At 45.6% G+C, this 16,682-nt stretch overlaps 1 protein-coding gene across 4 annotated transcripts in view; it reads right to left on the bottom strand.

The window, feature by feature from the left end:
• Positions 1-6,571, bottom strand: part of USP32 (ubiquitin specific peptidase 32) — a 58,345-nt gene extending 51,774 nt beyond the window's left edge. For 3 of the 4 annotated variants that reach the window (XM_042879671.1, XM_042879672.1, XM_042879674.1), the window contains exon 1: positions 6,468-6,571. In XM_042879671.1, coding sequence (XP_042735605.1) covers positions 6,468-6,525 — 58 coding nt within the window. In that variant the 5' untranslated portion in view covers positions 6,526-6,571. Of the gene's footprint in view, positions 1-5,733; positions 5,885-6,467 lie in introns of those variants that run through there. The other variant, XM_042879673.1, reaches the window with a different exon arrangement.
• Between the last annotated feature and the right edge of the window lie 10,111 nt (positions 6,572-16,682).

The raw sequence follows: 16,682 nt of genomic DNA, 5'->3' as shown, positions 1-16,682 counted from the left end.
GAAAATTAAATGTTAAAGATGCTTTCTGTAGTTCTTCAATACTGCAAATATCACAAGGATATTCACAGTAATCTAGATTAACTATAACTTAAAAAACAACCGCTTCAAGCAATAACAAATTAACTAACTTGTTTTAAAACTACTTAAAGATTGAAAGCCTTATTTAGAATTAACCTCCAAAACTTTCTTTCCTGTATAGGAACCTAAATAAGGAATAGGCTGTTTTTGTTATGAATATTACCCAAGGATAGATTGCAAAACGCAGTTCTAAAGATGTGCACGAAGAAGCGCCTGCAGACTCATGTTACGTGCCCTCACCACACTCCCCATCCCACCACGTGTCCCTCACACACCCAGCCAGCAGCCAGCGCTGACCTGGAGCAGATCAGAATGAACATCACATGCTGCAAAGTATCTCCTCTGCACACCAAGTCCCGCGTGTTATTCGAGTCTTTCTGCTGCTAGCACATAGCTTGCTGCTGCTGGCCACCTAGGGCACACTAACAGTGCTGACAGCCAACGTGTCACCGGTCACAAGGGCAAAGAACCAACCAGTCAAGGACAGTCAGAAAAACTCACACCACCTCCACTGCTGGGAACACAGCTTCACTTCGGAGGTGTCCATAAGCACTTTATTCTGTAAGGGATCCTGTGCCATGACACCAACCTCTTCTGGACGCATTCCCAGCCCCTCAGCCAGCAGCAGTAACACCCTGTGCAGCTCCTGCAGACAGCAGCTCCCACAGCACCTGCCTGGCTGTGGGGTGCGCAGCTCCCAGCTGGGAAAAGCTTCGCCAACCGCCAGGCTACTTAAATAACCCAGGGAGTCCTAAAAACAAACAAGCAAAAAACCCACCAACAAACAGCCTACAGCTGAACAGCTCTGGCTTACAGCAGTCCTTGAAATAACTGGCTCGGTAGACAGAAACAATCCCAGTATTTGGAAATGCAACACTTGTTCTGCACCTCCTCCGTTTCCTTTCTGCATGTTCACTGTGTTTTGAATTTCTTCTTGGACAAAAGCAAGCAGGATTATTTGAAAAATAACTGGTGTGTGAAGATAAGGCCTCAAGGTTACAGCACCCATTAGACACACTCATTAGACGCTCCCCACATACCGACTTGTGTAGAATGAATTTGGGAATTCAGAAGCTAACAAAAATAAATCTCCATCTAATTTTCAGAACATACGCTATCATTCAAAAGTGACAGACAGTAGTAATGTCTGATTCTTCTTTCAATTACAGAAAAATCACAATGGGTGCTATCATAAAGTAGCACTTGTACAACCGAATTTATAAAATTAAACAGACGTGCTATGTCTCACCTAACCACATCGCTTTCTGATGTTCTTTATTCTCACATGGCTTGTCCTCCCTTCACAGACCCAGGTTTTGAAGGCAATTTCATTTTTTATGAGTACTAAAGAACTGAATGCCATACTTACAAAATGAGACAGTAGGCTGGATTCAATTTAAGCATAAGAAAGGGAAAGAAGGTTGTGTTACTGATTTCTCATGCAGTGCCAGCAGTCAGAAAGCCCAATACTGGTCTGGGTCAAGTGCAGCAGGACTCAAGCAGCCATCCCCAAACCCTTCTTTTTTTTTTTTTTGTCTCCCACATTTCATTAGAGATGCTTTTGAAATCATTTTGAAAAGCTTTTTAGGTTCCCATTTTTGTCTTATTTTATCATCTCTCCAGGATATTGTCAGGTAGACTTAGAAGCCTGAAGTTATACTCCATAAAAACAAGTCTTTCCCAAGTTGAAAATGAACAGAAATATTTCACAGCATCCATCGGGTCAGAAAGCATCTCAGAAGGTCACTGAAAGCTGAGTCAGAGCAACTCAGACGAGAGCGCAGAGGGCTTTATCCAGACAGGTCCTGGAAACCTGTAAGGATGAGAGTTTAACGATCTCTCTGGGTATGTATATCTATTTAAACAAAAAAAAAGCCAAGCCTGCAGTCACACAAGTAACAACTACATAGTGACTAGAAAGAGCTGACCGCAAATAACTTGATTTCATTGATTAAAACGTAAGACAAAGCAGAACAGACAGAGGTAGGTGAGCAATGAGATACAGCTGTGCCTTCTCTAGGACAACATAAGAATGCTTTCAGCTCTTCACTTAAATCTACAACATCAATGTAAGAAAATGTATTATGTAAATAACTGACAGATAGTATACTCGTAGCTTATGCCAAGTTGTTCAACACTCAAAATGAGGATTTGCTCAGCTTATCCCTCAGCTCCCAGCCACCATGGCTGAAATGATATTATCTATTTACGCTCACTTGGCAGCTTTCCTGACTGCTTTGATTCGAATCTCTAGTAACACGCTGACAGGATAACAATGCACCTAATGTTAGGAGACTACTATTACTTAAAAGATACATTTAATCTGCTAAAGTGAGAAACCAGAGAACTCCCAACATTTACTGAATCATACTTACAGGTTCTGAGGGATTTCTGCGTTAAGGTGTTCAACCACTTGCTGTTCATCAAACACCCACACCCTTAAACACTGCTTTCTCAGACTTACCCCCTGTGTGCCCATCCCACACCATGCACTCACTGCCCAGCTCACGGCTGTGCCTGGTAGAGCCGGCCTCAGGAGCCAGCCGAGAGTCACTGAAGGCCTACTCAAAGGGTGCAGCACTTGAAGCGCTCCCTCAAAAACCACAGCATTCACAGAAGTTTAATCAGATGACAACCATTTTCTCTCATTGAGAACTTTTCAACTGGTATTTCATAAATTCTTCTAAAGACCAACAAAGGGCATCTCGGAAAAGGCAACACCATTAGCAGACTGAAGTTTGCCACACAAATGTTCCAACAGTAAATAGGAAGAGACTGAAAACAACCACTTCTGTCATCTTGGAACATGAAGTAAAAAAGAAAGCAATCACTGCAACTTTGCTGCAGCATTGCAGCTTGAAAACTTCCAAAAGCAGCCTTTTTCCATCCGTTTGTTGAAGTTTAAGAAGTCATTTGTGCAGAATACTACATGTCCAGCTAAGGCTACTGAGGTATCCTCCCAAAACAAGCATCAGAACTAAGTGCCACAGTTGTGAAATAATTACTGCTCTGTGAATTCGAGCAGCTACTCGCAGCTCTGCAGATTTATAAACAGGAAGTGAGAAGCGATGCATTCATACCTGCTTTCATCATGTGACAGAGCCCCAAAGCCACCAGATACCAGCTGACACGAGCTCCCCAGTTAATCCAGACAGCCCCAATAAGGATCCTAAAAATGCACCGCAGATTTAAGTAGCTCATTTCAAAGTCTGGAGTAATAAAGGAGTCCTCTTGGGGCTCAAGGGCTGAGCCCATGGATTTTGTCATCGGGGTGAGATCAACTGACACATGCGAGTCAGCTTCCCGTCATCCTTTTGTCAGACTTACTACATCTGTACGCTCGAGGACATGAATGAGCAGAGAATCAAAGCCTGATTTGGGTAGGAAGGGACTCCAGAGACCTCTCAGCAGCCACTTTCTCTGAAGGCAATACTCATTAGCCGCTCTGATGCTGCTGCAGCTCCTCTTCCACCCCAGCACATGTGGCAGAGCAATGTTAGCATGCTTTTAGCAGAATAAAAACCCAGCCTTCCTCCCCAGCATAAATTGCACAGATACGTGACCGTTCATTGACATTGCCTCAGTTTAAGTGGTTACCTGACTGAATATCTAGCATACATAAGCTGAAAACAGCCTGAGTTAGCATGACCCGCTATCTTGATAGGAGACCAAGTTTCTGCAATCGCTGCTTCATCTCATAATTTGCAAGTACCTTGATAGATTTATGCTTTGTGTGCCTGTCTTATACTCTAAATGTTATTTAAGCAGCATGCATTAAAGTCATTTGAACATACAGTCCTTAGGAATCAGGAATAAGCCAGCCATCAATTAATATCATGCAGACATCTCTTTCCTGGGAAATCCTCATTGAAGTGCTCTAAACACAACGCAGCACACAGCAGCCCCCAGCGAAGCAGGAGCCATGGCTGCCAGTGGAAGGGGGGAAGAGGAGAAGGCAGACTTCAGAGCACCATCTCTCAGTGTAAGATAAGGCCTGGCACTGGGCAACCTCAGAGCGAGGTACCAAATCCAGGAGGGGTACGGACTGAGCCAGGGAAGCCTGCCTGACTTGTAGCACTGCTCTAGGGAAAACGAAAAGCTGCCATCACCACAGCCAGATCCCTTGGGGTAAGAAAAAAGCAACAAACCCAAGAACCATGTTTGTATCACTACTCTTAACAAACGTAGTTTGATGAGAAAACCCATTTCATTATGTACAGTTTGCAACAACATACGTACTTCATTTCACCTATGATCACCTATCCAAGAATTTCAGTTCCTTACAAAGAAGTCAAGCTCCAAGTCTACCGGGTCAGGAAGAGCCCTGCTAAAAGATAAGTTCAAAACCTCTAACATCCCCACAGCAACGGGCAAAGCTGTGCCTCTGGCTACTGTAAATAAGATGACTACACCTCAGCAATCTTCCTAACAAGAAAAGATACGTCTAAAATAGAACCCCTTACTTTCCACTCCAAAGCTACACAATCAACAATTTTAAAGGGCAGAAGAGAGAAAGAAGTCTGTAACACAGAGTGAGCTGAGCTGGGGCCATGAGACAGCTCCACCAGGGCCACCCGCCAGCCACACCACCCACAGGGCACTCAGCTGCCCGCACCCACGAGCAAGATATAACAAAAGAACCACCACAGTGCTATCTCTCATGTTCCAGAGCCAACCGGGCCATTAACACTGCCCTCACATTTTCTTCTCTTTGAATAGAAGTTACATTTTAGCTACAGTTATTTATATTGTGAGCATTTAACTGCAGGAACTCTCCTCACCTTCACTCCTTTCGGTTCTTCCCCAAGAGAAATTACGATACATGAAATATAAATAGAATATAAAAACGTCTCAACATTTAATACCCTAGACACAACATTAGATAAGGTACATCAACTGATCACGAATGTACGTGGCTTTTATTTTCTTAGTGACAGTGTTTTGATAGCCTGTTTTATGCACATTCACTGGCTACCATTCAGCAAAGCATCCATCTGTACTGGAAAGCCTGAAACAACTTCTGCTTCCCTACAAAAATACAGCACTGAAAGATTCATATAGATAGAATAACACTAAAGAGAAAAATTACATTTGCTGTGCAAGTAGTAATTTTAAATAACTTCAGAATTAATCTTACTTTCATGTTAAGTGACTTTTCCCTACAAAATTTCCAGATTAGCCTCCAGACTTTGAAGCAGTATACAACTTTAAATCTAACTTCATGATTTCAAACAGCTTTTCTAATTTATGAGCTTTCAGCCTTGACCAAATGAACATATTCTCCTCCACAGAGTTTATTTCAAACGTTTCCTGTTATACTCAACATCACACCTCTACTAAACTACGTTTATGACTCCAGTGCCTCTAAAAATACATACAATATACAGAGCTATATATACAGAGATGCTTTAGAAGAGCTTCAGATACAATCACTTGAACTGAAATTCTTCAAGACTGCTCTGCCTGAATCTGTGATGAAAAGGACTTTGAATCACACATTTGTTTCCTCTGCTTGACAGTATTTAGAATACGCTGCTCCATTTCCTACTTGACACGGCATCCCTCACCTCCACCATTAAAAAAGATGAATACTAATAAACATCTAATAACCATTCCGTTTGGCGTTACTTTGCTTCCCCTTCAATTAACACTCACCGCTCCCTGCCAGCTCTCCCTATCAGTCATGTGCTTCTCAGGTGTGAGCAGACACAAACAGGGCAGCCGCGCACTGCTCTGAGCCTACGGAATTTATCAGCACTGCAAACACCGGGCAGGTGAGCCGCCAGACCCCGCAGGACATCACGCGCGTACACAGCCCAACGATTCCAAGACGTTCCACATTCCTCTCCTCACAAACCACCTCCCTTCGAAAATCCCGGTCCCTCTTTGTCCTCGGACAGCGGAGTGGAGCGGGGCTGCTTGTCAGGGAGCGCTCAGCGTGACCGTGTTTACGCGCTGCTCCCCCTCCGGGAGCGCCAGATCCCGGCACGGCAGCACGCGGAGCGGCACGGCACTGCTCGGCTCGGCCCCGCGGGGCGCAGCGCTGCTCCCGGCGGGCGGCTCCTGTCAGCGCGCCTCGCCCGGTGCCACCCTCAGGGCGGCCGCGGAGCGACGAGGCCCGGCCGGTGCCGGCGGAGCCTGGGTGTGGGCAGCGCCGCCAGGGCGGAGGGCGCGGGGACGGGCGCTCCTCAGGGCCCGGCGCTAAAGAGCGTGCGGGGGGAAAACGAGCACGGGGAGGGGAGCGCGCCCAAGGCGCACAACGACTCTCCCCCCCCGCGCCGCGCTCCGCTCCGTTGCCGCCGGCAGCCCCCGGGGGCGGAAAGAACCGGCCCCCCCCCCGCCGCAGGCCCGCCGCGCCCCCTTCCCGCCTCCCCCCCTCCGGCCCTCACCCCTTCGCAAGGCCTCGTCGTAGCTAAGGAAGCCGATGCGGGACTCCTTGGCGCCCATGGTGCCCCTCAGTCCATGGCCCGGCCGGCCGGCGGGGCGCCGCGGAGCCCGGGCTGCGCCGCTAGCGCCTCCGGAGCGCAGGGCGGGGGGGGGGCGGGGCGGGCCGCGGAGGCCGGGGGGAGGAGGCGGCCGCGCGTCCTCCCTGCCGCCTCCTCCATGGCGTGTCACGTGACGCGGCCGCCCGCCTCGGAGCGTCACGTGACGAAGGAGGGCCGTTGCTGTCCCCTCCCTGGGCGCCTCCTAACGGACGTCGCGCGCCGAAGCTGAGGAGGCGGCGAAAGGGAAGCGCCCCGCGTCACGTGACGCGTCACCTCCCACCTCTCTCGCTTGCTGCGCCCCGACGGCCGTCGCGCGTGGCTCCCGCCTCCCTTCAGCTGTGGCGGGGGCCGGGCTGACGGGGGCGGCTCTCCGCTCTGCGGGGCGACGGGCTGCGCGCGGCCTTTGACGCGCCTCACAGCCCTGCTCAGGGAATCCACCCGCGAGCAGAACTGCCACCGCGGGGGGCAGAGGAGCTTCCTGTACCATTAAAAACGTCCTTGCATCTGAAACAGAAACACGAACTGACTGCCGAAAGGGTGGAGATCAGCTCTGTCCTTCCTGCTCTTTGCCTTCAGCGCTCAGCCCTGCGCTCAGTCCCAGTGCAGGATTTCCCAGCTGGCTCTGTTACAGTGTTCAACCTGGTACCGTGCCCCGCTCACTCCTTAGCAGAACGTTCCGACATAGAAGGAGAACAGGGGCCACCAGGGGCAGGTTGTACGCAGGGCTGTTCCTGCACAGAAGCAAAGCTTTCCCCAATGCATGGTTTCCTCTCTGAAGGCTCTCACCCCCCCAGAGCTAACCGAAGGTCACGCCAAAGTCATTTTCTCAGTCCACGTGTAGGTATTTTTACAGCAAACATTCCAAACAAATACCATACCTGATAGGCAAAGCCAGGAACGCGGCTCACAGACGTGATGTCTGAAGGCCAGATTTCTCCCTGTGTAACACTACTGAAGCGCAAAGTCACTGCACATGAATTAAACTTTGTAAATCCTTTTTATGTTGTTGTTTTTTTCCTGTCATCATTTGAATTGCGTATCTTGGACTTGTGACAAAGAATATAATTACTGCACTGAAGCATAACATGTGCCCCCAATGGACCTTTTGCTTCCCTGGACACAGAATGCCATGAGAAGGTGTAAACTGGAGTGCTTTTTTGAAAGCATCAGTGAAATTGCAGGAATGAATACTTCACACATCAGCCCCTCATTACATACCTGTCCTTTAAACCTGGGTCTTCAGCACCCTCATTTCTTATATATATCTCTTCTCACTGCACCACACCATCCCTCACCCAAAGCATCTTTGATTTAGGTGCAATATAAACTCTTTAAAATATTCTGGAGGATGATACAACAATCATGGCAACGTGTCAACCAAAAGCAAAGCTGGCAATGCTAGAAACAGCTGGTGGAATATCTGCTTTATCTTGTGATTAAATAAAGAATTCCAGCTAGCGGCATTCATTCTGCTATGCTCCGTTTGTGATGGATCACTTCTCTGAGTATTTACTCATAGCTGGGAAGACATGGTTTAATTCCTGACTTTGCAATGTGATGCTGTGTGATCTTGTGCCTAGTAATAATCTCTTTGTATTTTGGTTTGTCCCCTGCATTACAGAGATAATGATACATTGAGAGTCTCCATTTTGCTTGGAGCAAAAAGCTGCACTGGGATGCAGCCAGACCCAAACTGGCAGAGCAGAGAGAGCAGGAAGCAACTACTGGTGCCTTAAGACAGCTGCCTCCAGGCTTCACACCAATTTCCTATAGTTTTCACACAGATTTCTCCATGACTGTCCTTGCCTAACCTCCTTTAATCTGCTTCTTTCAGTAAATTACGTTATTAAACAACAGCAGTGTTACAAAGTTTCTTGGTATTTATCAGCCGTGCTTTAAAGGAATGTCTACTTGTAGCACACACAAACCCTGCTAACAGGCTGCATAGGGTTTTTAATGACAACTGGTTTACTTGATATAGCTTAAAAAGTTGACCATCTAAAATGATAATTGCAAATCAGACCCTGCTACCACCCTAGCTTAAGGCATAGACAGAAACAGCTGTCAGTATTTGATTCCAACGAAGAAGCAGAAACACTCACTGAGGAGGTTCATTCCTCCAAAGGAATTAGGATAGATTGAAAAGATCATACTGATGGTGAACAAACTATTTGATAAAAAGTTATCTCCCAAATGGTTAAAAAAAAGTACATTTTATGTTAAAACTTGCTGGTTTTCACTGCTAAGTTGTTTAGACTAATACTGCATTTTTATATGGCATATAAAAAAAATAGGAAGTGACATCCCGTGTCCCACAGATATAAATGATGTCTAACAAGCAGTAGAATTTTCCTTGAAGAGTGCTTTAAAATAATTCATTGTATCCATTGTATGCACCATGGCTTGCACCAAATTTAATAACAAAGATATTCTAGATTGGAAAATCAGACTGGAGGCTTATGATGGCAGTGTCTTTGTTCAGATTAAATTAAGCATGTTCTCAAAGGCATTGAAGCAGGAACCTAGAGATAAGGCTTTGTATGCTAACTGTGGATTAGATCTGGCAGTAAGTTTTTAACAAAGCCTTATTGGGGAGCACAAGGTTACGGATATTGCTACTATTTAAATGGTATGCCAAAGGTAAATCAAGTTAAGATAGAGTGAATCTAAACTTCTATTAGATGAATTGACCTCCTCTCCTCTGTTTGAAGAGTGCAATGTAAGTAAAGCTAACTGTGACAGGTCATGTGTCAGTTGGTTGCTGTGATTTATGCAGCCATTCATGAATCACAGATTCAGATGCACCAAGCAAATATCTTTAAGCACCTTTGCATCACTGTCAACTGTCTGTGGCGAAGCAGACATCTATTCCTGTGCAGGGGAGGTGTGTGGCAACATGGCATTTGTGGCAGGGCTGCTGCTGGTCTCCTGGAGGGTGCCAGGCATTCCCAGGCTGCCAGGAAGGAGAGAAGAGTCATGGGGTTGAGATGCAGACTAAGGCTGAAGTGGACATCTGCGTTTGAGTTGCATTGATAAGATCTGAACTCAGAAGAGATGAGCCAAATATAATTGTGGAACTTCTGTGGTTAATAAAAACAATTCTGAGAACAACGGTGGTGTAGTCCCTAGGATTTCCTGATTCAAAGTTGACTTAAAAAAAAAAAAAAAAAGGAACTGAAAACACAAGTTTGATCCCTGCTCTGTTATTTGCCTCTACATCACTGCCTCTTTCCCCAGTATGTGTCTCCTTCCAGAGACATTTGACACTTAAGGACTGGTTGATCTTTGTATACTGCTTCAAAATAAATAAATAAGGGTGTTCTATGTAAATGCTGCACTTCGTTCTTGAGGATAATTGCAATCTTTAAGATGCTCCAAATAAATGAATAAAATACATTAAACTAATCTTCAGTATTTGTGCTTAATACCAGCTAGGTGGGAGCAGAGTTTTTCAGCACAGAGGTGGAAAAAACAAGACAACAGTGCAAATCACCAGTGAAGGTTTGAGACACTGCAGCAGGCACTGTATAGACATGAGACAACTTTGATCCCTTGTGCTTCACACAGTCCTGAGTGCAGCACAGCACATCTCAAATATTTGGAAAGAGCAGGAGGTAGGAAAGATATCAAGGTACAGTGAGAATTTTCATTTACCTAAGAGCTGAAGGGTTTCGTATCTTTTTAGTTATAATTAAGTGATGAATGAGACAAATTTCTCAAATCATTTTCTGCCAATCTGATGTTATCAGAGGAAGATAGGAAAATGTGAGAGACTTCTTTAAAGAACAACCAAGCTACACATGCAAAACGCAGCTTCTGTGCCATTTTTCAGGAAATAAGTGGTTCGAGACAGCAGTCAGAGGGTGACATTCATGACAGATCTGTATGAACTAGGATCAGAAACAAAGGGACAGACTCTTACCAGGGTCCTCCTGTCTCACAATCCAGGCAGGTTCCAGCACCAATGCCAACATGAACTCTGAGCAAGACATCGCTGGGGAAAATACTGTAGCTTTTATGGTATAAACTGAATTATAATAATTAAACAAACAAACAAACAACACTACTACATACACAAGAAAATAGATGTAGTACTTGCAGAATGCTGTTATAATAACCTCACTGCAGCTAGCAGCAGCAGCAGCGAAAATGGGGCCTTAATGTATTATCTTTTATCTCAGGAAGCACCACTGTGTTTTTAGTAAGTTTTGCATATATATATATATGTATGTATTTATTAACTGCAAATACTCAGATGGGGTTTACGCAAACCCAGTAACCCCCCATTTTGCTTCTAGGGTGTGTAAATGAATGCAGTGCTTCCAGCAGCAGCAGACACCTTGTGCCTTCTTTCCCACTGAGTCAGTGCCACCAAACCATACATATTACCATACAAACGTGGTGGGGAGGCAGGAGGAGCAGCATGGGCTGCAGTTCCCCTCCCTCTCCAGGAACAGAGGAGTGAGGCAGGAGCCCTGTTTGGGCTGCAGATGACCTCTGCTTGGTTTTGCCACCTCCTAAGAAGGAGGAGGAGGGTAAGTTATTAGTTTTGCTGCTTCCCCTCTGATGCTTTTGCTTAGAGAGATCACAACAGATTTGAAGTGACTCAACATTGCATTTCAGCCTATGCTATAACAGCGTTATCTGTATAACCAAAGATGAGGCACATGTGTACAGAAGAAAACACCAGAAGGTGCCCTGTGCTCAAAGCTCACGTGTGTGCAGGGTGACACCATTGCACTTGAGACCCACAGAGAACAAGAGAATTCCTCCTTTTTCCCAGCAGACATCGTTGGCATCCCTTTCAACCCAGAGGACACAAGGTGCCATAACTAACCAAAGTCAGAGGAGAAGCATGCATTGTGAACTTTTGTGAACATCATGTTCTTCCTGATTTTCTATCAACCTATTTGAGTATGCTGGTGCTGGGAGAAGAGTGATAGAGTTATCAGCTTGCTGGGCTGAACGCTAAGGGAAAAGATGAGTTTTGGCAAGGCTGTTGCTAGCACTAAGAAAAACTGATAAAGGAAGAAGAGCAGACCTAAATCCAGAAACACATCATTCAGAAACTGAGATATGTTGTGATTTATCAGCATAGCAAAAATTGATGGGAACACAGATCTCCCATCTCAAAGTGTTGTTGCTGTGTAGATTAAGAGTAGTATCTGTCATCAAGAAACAACAAGAAAAGAAATGTGGTTGATAAAATAGTTCTGTACCCTCTTGTAGGCCGATAACCCATGTGCTGTTGGAAATGGGAATGAAGGATTTCTCTGCAGCCCTATCTTCATTAGCAAAAAAAAAAAAGAGTGACAAGAGGAAGTGCAAGTAATTAATAACAGAAGAGCAAATCAAAGCAATGGCTTTGCAAGAAGTGACTAATGCTTATCCAAATTACACTGAGTTATGTTGTGGGAAGAGAATGCTCTCATTGCCCCTAGAGTGTGACAGCAAAGCAGCTCAGCAGGCAGTGGCTCACCACCATGGCACAACAGGGCAGCTTGCCTTTCAAAGGGCAAGCTGCTTTCTTCTCAGCTCAACAGCTGCTGCACACAGGATCTCCAACAAGCATCATCCTAGCAGCTTGACTGTTGTATACAGAGAAAGCAGTATCAAAACAGAAATCTTGTAACAACTTTATCAACATTTTGCCAACAGCTGACATAACAGAAAACGTATTCCAGAACAGCAGGGTAAAGCAAAAGCCATGGAGCCAGGACCATTACATCGTCTGGCACATCCTCGTGCTTCCCTCAATTCCATTTCTGGTTTTGGGAGGCAGGGCCAAAGCATCTTATTTGCTACTTAAGGTTTCTAAACAAGAAGAAATCCCAAATAGAGAAACCTGTCAGCCTTCAGCACCATGCCAGCAGGCTGGTGGCTCTGTTCAGCACTTGCACAGCACAGACAGTAGAGCTCAGGACATGTGAGGCTGGTGTGCACGCTGCCGCTGTCAGTGATCCAAAAGTGACATCACCCGAGGGACACTAAAGAGATTGAAAAAACATCAAAATAAGAGACCTCTATTTTCTGGTGTCAAATGGCTAAAGATAGTAATTAAGATTATTTACAAAGTGCCATTATCTGAGCTAATATCATGCTTGTAATCTGCCCAGAGTCAATGAAGAGCTGCTGGTCGAGCCAACAGTGCAACAAAAAAGGTCCAAGGGCTGCCGTCTGCTCAGACCTCATCACTCCTCATTTCCCCCTAAGTGCAGCAGCAAACAGCAAGGTGGAGATGGTCACACTGCTTAGCTGCCATCTCGGCTGAGCACCCAGCTTGCTGATGTGCTACAGTGACTGAAAAACAACGCGTGGTAAATTGCTGCTGGACAAAACTCCTTCAGCGTCACGCTTTGCCACCTCTGTGGGCAGTTGTACCCACACAGCGAGGTAAAGCACTGGGGATTAATCAAATATTTTGCCTACTGAGTTAAGCATTTGCATGTGTTTTTATTTATATAAAACACAGCATCAAAAAATATCCCTAAAAGCTTTTGGCACTGCCTCTCCCTTTGGTTAGAAGCCCAGCTGCTCGTGGAAGAGCTTCTGGCCCAGCAGCTCTTCAGTGACCGTACCTAAATTCAGCCTGGAGTATTGTGCAGATTCTTGAGCAGATCTCAGCAGTCGATGGCCAATTCAGAGGAGTTGGAGGATGCCAAATCATTGCAGCTCAGGAAGGAAAATTGGTGCATTCAAGGAAGAGAGCAATTTGAAGTGGTTAGAGAACTTGGACACCACAGCAGTGGGCAGGAGCTTCTCCTCTCTTTTCTCTTTTCACTTCCCAGCTGTTTCTTCCTCTGTCAGGTGTTTCATTTTACCCTTCCATTTTTGCCCACATGGCCAACTAACACCCTTCTGGTTGATTCTGCTGGTTGCAGTGCTGAGGTACCAGCTGTGCATCCCTGCAAGCTGCCATATTTATGACCTTGAATTTTTCCGTGTGGCCAATCAGAAAAAAGCTTTTGCACAGTGTTTCCTATCTCCCAGAGAGCATCTCTCAATTTTTAGCAATAGATATCAATCATTTTATAGCATCCAAAGCACGGTGACAACATTCTCCTGCTAGCACCAGCAACAGTCACTCCTCTGCCAATCCATACCGCATTATTTTCTATCAGTTCCTCCATTTCACTGAAGCCAGTCTAGGCAGCTGTTTCTGTTTGCTTCTCTGCCGGGATATTAAAACAGGATAAATGTAGCTGTTAACTTCGTGTCACAGCCTGGAAACTGAAGGTCTTCAGATCACACTTTCTCCACAATCTTTTAAGAGCAAAATTTTTCTTGAATATTTGACAAACGCCTCTCACCCCCCTGTTGTCAAGCTAAAATCAAGCAAAACCAGACAAAAAGCTACATAATTTTTTTAATCTGCATAGCCTGCACAGCACTTCAGTTTCAAGTAGGTAAAATACTGCTAATTACTGCACATTCCAACAGTCCCTGTGATTTTACAGGGAGCTGTGTCAAACTAAACCAAATTATAGGTCAGAGCATGCAGGCCTTTTTATCACTATCTCTAATTCCCTTTGTGGTTTACAACATCCTGAAATGTCAGTCGTCATCCCCACCACTCCCAAAGCAACAACAAAAATGAAGATGAACCACGTGTCTTACAAGATCCTTCACCTCAGATGAGCTCTGCTCTGCTGCTCCGGAGTTATTTCATCACTCCAAGTCTAGCAGCAGCACACTCATGGCATGCCCTTCTCACATTTTGTTTAAGCAGATGATACAAAATACAGATTTTGAAGGAAGAGATGCCAGAATTTAAGCGTAATCAGATGACTATCAGAATTATTACTTCCCCAGAAAAACAGTGGAGGTAAAAGAAAAGAGTCTTGAGCAGCTTATAATGTCATCTTCCTCCTTTCTCTGGATCAGCCTTTCTAGATGCTTGCCTGGAACCCAGGAGGTCTGGCCTCCCTGTTCCCTGCGGTCACTCAGTGCCCCCTGCCCTGCAGACTCAAACCCCACAGACAGAGTTTTGTGCCCTGTGCAGCACAGCACCTACATCCACAGCCCAGAGCCCTGACTGCCAGCCATACAAGTAATACGTCATCCAAACCCACTTTATCTGCAAATTAATGTTATATCTTATGCCTGCTATAAAGTGAAAACAGCATTAAATGCAGCACTTTACATTCCAGCACGCTGTGGAAGATTGTAAAAGCACTTAATATATTATTTAAGCTGGTTAAGCTAGATAGCACAACTGCAGTAATTAGCAACAATTCTCCAAATCCCCATATGCCAGACAAAGGATCACATTTAGTGTTTTTGGGCTGGCAGGAAGGAATCAGAACACTGCAGACATTGGCACACACTGTTTTTCCTCCTCTGCCCATCCCTGCAGAGCCTGCACTTCACTGCAGCTGCCCCACTGCAATATCGATAGGGTCTGAAACCCATCAGACAAACAGGGCCTCTTTTTCTTTTTGTTATTTAAATGCGATTTAACGTTAAAAGACAGAAAAATTAACTGCTTCTCTTGATAACTGCATTCCGTAGACCGGAGGGGAATTTCCTTTCTTTTCAAAATAAAACCGAACATAAAAAATAAGAAAATGCCCCCAAACCCAAATGTGACTTCCTCTGAAAAATCCACAAGCTGAAGTGCTAAGCAGAATTGTAAAAGCAGCCCCAGCTTTGTGCATGGTGGGAGAGCGGGGCAGCGCAGCACGGGGCCAGGCTAGGCAAAGGGCATGGGTCAGAGCAAGGACAGCATGCAGGCACTGCCAGCAGCCTGAGCCCTGCCAGCCCAGCTCCCTTCACTGCCCAGAGCATCGTCACGCTGTGCCTGCAGGCAGGCAGCCCGCTGGCACCAACTCTGCTGGAAACTTGCCTGGTGCAGCTCCTGTGCGAGCACTGAGGTGGGTAGCAGAGCTTCTGAGGGAGAGAGGGGGAGAAAAGGAGATGCAGATTTAGGAGCCTGTGCCATAAATAGAGTCACTGAAACTGAGGGTGCCATGGCTCAGAGAGGGGCAGACCTGGCACAGCCCCGCTCCCAGCCCCAGTTGGTGGTATTTTCCATCCCCACGCTTTCCCCCCTGGATCATTTGGAGAAAAGACTCAAGACTGAAAACTGACACAGGACAGGAGAACCCCTTCAGAAAGTTTTACTTCTCTATCGCAAAGACAGGAAAAGCCCTTTTCACTCCTTTATATTTATTATTTTTTCTGCTTCTTTGCTACAGTAGTGGGTAAGCTGGGGGGAGGGGAAAATGAATGAGGCAGGTAGCACTTCAAGCAGCTCCTGTGGCATCATCCAATGGGTTAACAAAATAAATTGGATTGCTTTTAATGTTTAGATACCCACCTTGCTAAGCAGAAGCAAAGGAAAGGGTTTATTAACGTCATTAGCAAGGCTTGTTTCGATTTGCATAAGAAACTCTGAAAACTTTTGACACACGGAAAGAAGGAAGGCCTGAAACTGTCCTGTTTCTCACAATGCATGGAGGAAGCTGATAATGCTCTTTCATTTCCTGAAGACTTCAAAAGGCTTTTTTGTATGACATCAGCAAACACCAACAAACTCGTTAACATCTAGACTGGAAGTGTAAAGGCAGAAACTCACCTGCAAAACAGCCGAAACACGAGATAACATACATACACACCAAGCTACATTTATTGACAGTGAGGAATAGGTCACCAGCAGCTTTGGGCCACCCAGGGTGGGAACACTTGGAGCACATCTGGTCAGATTTCAGAAAGGACAGAGAGGGCGAAAGGGATGCAGATGTGGTTACAGCTTCATATTCCACCTCGACACACCGCTGGTCTCAAAGCGCATTTGGGATTTTCACCACATTTGTTCAGACAAGTAATTAAATGAACAACTTCCAACCTCAACAAAAAGGGATTTCTACGCCGTCATAGGATTCTTTTAACAACATCACATACAAACAACAACGTGGCCCAAATTCTTTTTGGTCTCTTTGTGTGACAAGAGGGCTACGAGATGGAGCTGCGCTGATGGGCACTCAGCTGCAGGACAGGTCTCTGATTAGCTGTGAAAGTTTGCATCGTCCTTAAGCACCAGGAGAGGAATTTCCAGGGCAATTAGCAAAGTCTCCGCCCTGCAGGCTGGGCATCCATGCTGAGCATCATTAATCACTC

Source organism: Lagopus leucura, unplaced genomic scaffold, assembly GCF_019238085.1.
Source record: "Lagopus leucura isolate 7727_CA_CO unplaced genomic scaffold, USGS_WTPT01 Super-Scaffold_100024, whole genome shotgun sequence".
Lineage (NCBI taxonomy): Eukaryota > Metazoa > Chordata > Aves > Galliformes > Phasianidae > Lagopus > Lagopus leucura.
Note: the sequence above shows the minus strand (reverse complement) of the source record. Positions and strands in the feature narration are given on the sequence as shown.